The sequence below is a fragment of the Mesitornis unicolor genome, unplaced genomic scaffold (assembly GCF_000695765.1).
Source record: "Mesitornis unicolor isolate BGI_N332 unplaced genomic scaffold, ASM69576v1 scaffold12644, whole genome shotgun sequence".
In the NCBI taxonomy this organism is placed as follows: domain Eukaryota; kingdom Metazoa; phylum Chordata; class Aves; order Mesitornithiformes; family Mesitornithidae; genus Mesitornis; species Mesitornis unicolor.
The window spans coordinates 4,185-10,268 of record NW_010178110.1 but is presented as its reverse complement, the minus strand read 5'-3'; the positions used below and the strand labels follow the sequence as shown (position 1 = coordinate 10,268).

At 42.4% G+C, this 6,084-nt stretch overlaps 1 protein-coding gene across 1 annotated transcript in view; it reads right to left on the bottom strand.

The window, feature by feature from the left end:
* The window catches only part of TPH1 (tryptophan hydroxylase 1), an 8,766-nt gene extending 3,257 nt beyond the window's left edge, over positions 1-5,509 (bottom strand). The window contains exons 1-6 of the mRNA XM_010182336.1: positions 5,393-5,509; positions 4,381-4,564; positions 3,305-3,307; positions 2,879-2,979; positions 2,123-2,190; positions 428-624 (exon numbers count right to left, since the gene is read on the bottom strand). Coding sequence (XP_010180638.1) covers positions 428-624; positions 2,123-2,190; positions 2,879-2,979; positions 3,305-3,307; positions 4,381-4,564; positions 5,393-5,509 — 670 coding nt within the window. The remainder of the gene's footprint in view (positions 1-427; positions 625-2,122; positions 2,191-2,878; positions 2,980-3,304; positions 3,308-4,380; positions 4,565-5,392) is intronic.
* Positions 5,510-6,084: the final 575 nt, after the last annotated feature.

Sequence of the window (6,084 nt, the reverse complement as noted above, 5' to 3'; positions counted from 1 at the left end):
CCCCATTCCTTCCACACCTGCCATAAAAGCCACAGCAGTACCTTGGCTCATGAGCATGTGGGAAAATTAGGCATGACTGGAAAAATTAGGCCTAAGTTTGAGAATGATGAACATTTAGTAAAAATGTCCCTGCCTCTGCATAGACGGATTTCCTACGATTTCATGCCTAAAGCCAACACAATACAGCAAGGTATCTCTTTAACCAACCCTAATAGTCTCTTCAGAGGTAGCACTGCCCCTTAAGTGTCACTGTTTGTATATATTCAAGACAAAAATACATTAAAACACTGATGGCCAAAAAGCTTCTTAAAGAACCAACATGAATACAAGCAAAAGTGACCAAAGATGCTTTTTCATGCCCATATAATAGCAGCATTATTTCCAATGGACCTTAGCTCTCTTTTGCTTAAGAAAATTAGTACATTACCTTTCAGGAAGCGGGACACATCTTCTAGCTGGGGGATATTGTCTTCCCTGTACCCACAGTATTTGGTGAGCAAGGGTAAGTTTTTAAGGTACTCTCTGCAGGCATGAGTTGGGTAAAGCTTGTTAAGCTCTCGGTACACAGTCCCCCAAGTCTTGATCTCCTCCTCAGTGAATTCAATCTTGGGAATTGGGTCACCACTGCAAGGAGAAGAGGAAGAAAGGACATTCCTTGCCAAATGGCTAATAACAAATTACTCATTTATTTAACATTCATATGGCTGTGACACCTGGTCAGGGCTAAGATCCCATTGCATTAGGCACTGTCAAATACACAGTGAGATCTGGTCTCTGGAGAGCCTTTAGTCAAAGGACTTGCTCTCTTTTCCACCTAAATCAACTAACAGGAACCTTTGCATTGACCTCACTGGAGCCTGAAAACTCAAGTTTCATAGGTGTTTAATGCTGAGAGCAACCTTTAAAATAACCTGCGAAACCTTTACAGCTTCAGGAGCTGAGAACACATCCTTTTCTCTGTAGAATTTCCCTGTCTACAATTACTTTCCATTATCTTTTTGATTTGTTTCAGAAAAAGAGAATTTCCTAAATTAATAACACAATGTGTGGAAGCAGCTAAATACACACATTAGGTAAAAACCATGCTTCTATGCAGAGGAGACAAACGTCTGTCTGAACATATTAACTGTAGTCTATCTCTCCTATTTAGTCCTCAGGATCTTGATTAAAGTGGATTATAGCAAGGGCATGACCTAAAGCCCACTGAAAGCAATGGAAGTGTTACACTGCATTTCCACTGCCAGCCAGGTAACCAGCGCTGCAGATGCTTTCCCAAGGGAATCTCTTTTAACAACATATTAACAGTAACCAGCTCTGTGCTGTGGTGACCAGTTGCGTTAATACACAGTGCCATAGAGCTCTAGATAGCCACCATTTCTAGGTTACTTCCAATTGAGGAACTTGGCATCTCAATTCAAGCAGACACCAGCAACATGAAAATAATGTTTTAAAAGAATTTACAGCACTGGACTATGAAATTCTTACTGCTTTAAGAGCTCCCTCCCCCAAGCTTCATCTCTAAAGACAGAAGCTCTTCAAGTTTCTTTTCAGAGAAAACTTCTTATCTGCACATCACATACACTAGTTTGGACCAGGAAAGAAAACTCAAGTATTAACATTTTCCCAGAAAGTTTACAGTCAGTGGCCAATGGCCTATATATTGGGTTTTGCCTCCCCTCCCTCTCCTTGGCAAAGGCGACCAATGTGCCCTAGTCAGGTCAGTCCAATCTGGCACAAACAGCTGTGCAGCAGGCATTGTCCACCCTCTTCCTTTGTTGCACCCATTTCCAGAGACATGGGGAGGAACTGCGGAGCACAAATGCACCACACTGCAGGAAGCCCACGCTGGCATCGCTGCCCATCTGAGGGTCAGCGCTGCCGCAGGTGCCATAATAGCCAAGCAACCACGAGCTGATCCGCAGACTGATCAGCAACCTGGGGAGCTGTAAGATGTCCACCTTTTAATCTTCTCTTACATCTCCCTTTGTTTTACCCCTCCAGCTCTGACTCCTGAGCCAAGCACATCTCAGCGAGGTCTGAGCCCGGGAACGTGAGCTCCTGCCAGTCCACCCTGCTGTTATTTCAAAGCACCCAGAGGGCCTATTCTGGAAGTGAAGCTTACTGTTTGTAGTTCATAGCCAGGTCTGCAAAATACTTTCGCCTCCTGCGATAGACATTGTCTTTGAAACCCTGGGGGAGGGGGAAGGGGAAAAACAAAGTTAAATGAGTTTCCAAACTGAGTAAATAAATTAATTTAAAACAAGAATCTTGAAGTCTCTTCAGATGGGAAATAGAAAAGTATGCTGTGTAAGAATGAGAGGACAGGGCAGGAACATCGCAGCTGTAGTCTGAAATGTTTAATAACTGTGAACTAAGCAAACATTCCAAAGTAAGGATCAGCTCTTTTATGCATGCAACTATACATACAGTAGACAAGGATTCATTTTAGTGATATCAGTATTTATACAAACTTTGTTACTTGCTTTGTTCTAAATTACAGTACAGATTGACCATTCACACTGCCTCAGTACCAATTTGTTTGCTTCATTTACAGTAAGGAAGAAAGAGGAGGAACCAAACCTGCCTCACAACAGCTTTATTTTTTTTCTTCTTTTAAATTTGTATGCGACCACTCAGGGCCCAGACCTGGAGTCCTTGACAGAGTAAGCCCAGCAGAAAGGCTTGGGAGCTGAATTCAGTCACAGCTTTTCCTGAACTAGGAAAAAGACATGAAACTCCCAGGAGAAGGTGCTTGGACCCAGTGAGGCACCATTGAGGGGAAGGAGAGGAAGGAGGAAAAGCTGCAACTTTTTTAAAGTAAGCTCCACAAAGTACTTTTTTCACTAAGCACTGAGCATAGAGGGGAAAAGGTACTTACAGGATGGTCAGCATCCAAATCAGACCCATACATCAGCACTCGGTTTGCGCACTTATCCAAATCTGAGATCTTCTTCGGAAACCAGGGAACATTCTCCATGTCTAGGGAACACATGGAATCCACAAAGTTATTAATAATGCTGAGCATGCTGAGGGAGGAAATGCTACTTTCAAGTATGGCTATGGTGGTTACAAGCGAAACCTATAAATTAAAAGGGTCATGAATAAGACAAGCGAGTCCACTGCCTATCTGGCACCAGCCTACAGCTCACACTTCCTCCTCGGTCACTGCCACAGTCTGCTGCAGAGCACAGCTAGCTCCGAAGTGTGCAGGGGAGGAAACAGTTAACAAGGGCTTTCTGTGGCCCTTAGCTATTACTACTGGTAATGTTAGAGTAGTATCTAGAGGCTCCCACTGAGACAAGACCTCCTTGTGCAAACTGCTGAGAATCTTCTAGGGTATGAAGTGTGCAGAAGAGCAGAGGAGTCACTTGCCTGTGGTCCCTGGGCAGAGTGGGAGCAGGCTTGAGTCCTCCCACCCTGCTTTACTGACCACGGAAAATAAACGTTGCTCTGTGGTTGTGTACCTCAGAAGCATTCAGCTTTGCCAAGGGGTATGTGGAGGAAGAGGAAGAAAGGGAAGCAATTTCAGCCCTGCAGCCTTAGAGAGATTCTAGTTTTGCTACTAACTTTATTTATTTTTTTTTTTACCCAAGAGACTTTATAACCAAGGTCTCTGCAGAGCAGTGAATACAGTTTTTCTGACCCAATACTCTTCAGTTTTTTTAAAAAGGACAGGGGGAGTGTTTACATTGAAATTGCCCTTGCTTAGGGCTAAAGTAAGCTGTTTTTATCCAAGACACCAGATCTCACCTTCCTCTGCCTACCACCCCGTGCCAAGCACATGGGACCAATCTCCTGCTGCCCTGAGCTTTAGGTTTCTCTTTAACTAGGAGCAAAGGTAAACAGGATGTGAAGCATCCTAATTATAAGGCACTTCTTTCACACTAACATAAGTAACCAGTTATGACAAAAAGTGGTAAAAAAAATTAATTCAAAAGCTACACAAGGAAATTGCAGAATCCACCTCCCACCCTTACCAGCGTCTGAACTGAACTGCGATCTGTCAGTGTTATCTGCCATTATGGTGTACAGTCCCAGCCAAGCCCTGCATTCAGACTTTGCCTACACGCTGGCCTGCATTGTCCTGTGCGGGTGCAGGGACTCCCATTTGTGCCAGTGGTGCTGTGCAGAGAAGGGACAGCAGCACAGATGACAGATATGGAATTTGCAGCAGCCTGACACAGCCTGTACTCCCAGGTGACACCAGCCACTGCAGCCCTGCTCATATCAACCAAACCAACCTCATTCACAGCACAGACGCATAAACCTGGCAGCTCCTGACTGAAAACACTACACGAACGCAGAGGTGGACACCATTAAAATATTTCAAACCAGCACACTGAGAAGTGCATTGTCGTCAGAACTGCCCTATGTACTCACCATCTCCCAGGGCATTGAAATGCTCTGTCGGGTTCATGGAGACAAAATTGACGTGGGATTTCAGGAGCTGGAAAATCTCATTCAGTTGTTCCCTGTTACTGTCACAGTCCACAAAGATCTCAAACTCAGAATTTCGTCTCTTGGACTTCCGTGACTCAATGTGTACCAGATTTACATGTTTCTCCTGTTTTGTAAGAAATAATGTTTCCAAACAGATTGACTAAAAACTAAAATTAGTTTTTCAATTTAATATTCACCACCTTTGTAAAGCTATTTTAGTTAATTGGATCTGATAGCAGTTTGCTTGTTGGAGGGGGGAATGGTTTGATTTTAAAAAGCCTCCCGTTCAGAAGAAAATTTAAAAGAACCTGTATTCTTTCAATTTCATATACATTCAAGAGACACAGTCAGGAGGTTTAGATTTATAGACCTTTTTCTTTCATCCCTCCCAGAGGAAGTTGATCAGCAACTGGGTCTGGTGAAATTCACCAAAATGCCAATCAAGCCACCATACAATTATCTCGCAAGCAAGCAAGGGATTTAAAAGCAGCAGTTTTCAGGGCATAAATGTCACTTGTCCTTTATTTGAAAAAATATTTAATCATATGTCTTATATCAGGAACACAGAGAAAACCCCAGGCTAAGGCATGTAGGGCCAGAGGACAGAGCACAGTGGCACTGCACATATTCCTTGAGCAGCGCCTGCCCAGCAATCAAAGGACTGCATTTGCCGTTCCTCTCCATCACCCCCAGGCCAGCCAGGCAGAGTGACAAGGGCACTGAACTCACCCCAGTATGGGTCAGCACCCCAAGGTGCCACTGGCAGGACATTCAGACCCACACCTCTCATATGTGGTAGAAACAATGAGAACAAATCCTCTTTTCATGAGGGGAAAAGGCAAAACTCTCTCAATGTAGAAATCACATCTTATAAATGGATGTAATTAATTCTAGTAGTGTTCCTTGCAATTTAAAAATACAGAGCTACTGTAGCAATGTGATTATTACATACCTGAAAGAGTTTTAATGCTTTTACAAGTCCTCCGATTTCATTCTTCAAGGAAAAAATTATGGCTGTTCTTCCTCTTTCAGATGCATGGTCTTCATTTTCTTTATTATCTTCAATCATCATGTAACTTGACTTACTTAACTAAATGCAAGTAAACAAAAATATGTTTTTTCCAATGGCTAGTAGTGCAAAAAGTGTCAGGTTTTAAACTTCAGTTTATCTTGGTGCAATATTGAGCTTTGACCGATCAACTACAAAAGAAAAGGTGCCAACTAAATCCTTACACAATAACAGGCATGAAGTTAGGCACATACAGAATCTCAGAGCTGAGGATGAAATATCAAGATTTTTTTTTCATTTGAATTATTTAATAGGCATCTTTAGTCATTCTCTAGGTTGCAGAAAATGTTTTCAAAGTATAGTTTACAATTAGCATTGTTTGGGGGTTTTTTGAGGGAAAAGGAGCTGTAAGATGTCAGTAGTAATAGTAATGAGTTGAACAAAATACCTGTTAACAAATTTGATGCACATTGGTAAAAGGAATAATCCAAAACCCGCTGGATATATGTAGGAAAAGATGGACCGAGATTTAGTAGATCAGAAATGAAAAATCATTGCCTTTCTCTTGCCACAGAAGTGAAAAGCACTGCTTTTACAGAGAAAGGAGACAAAACCTGAGGATTTAAAACACTCTG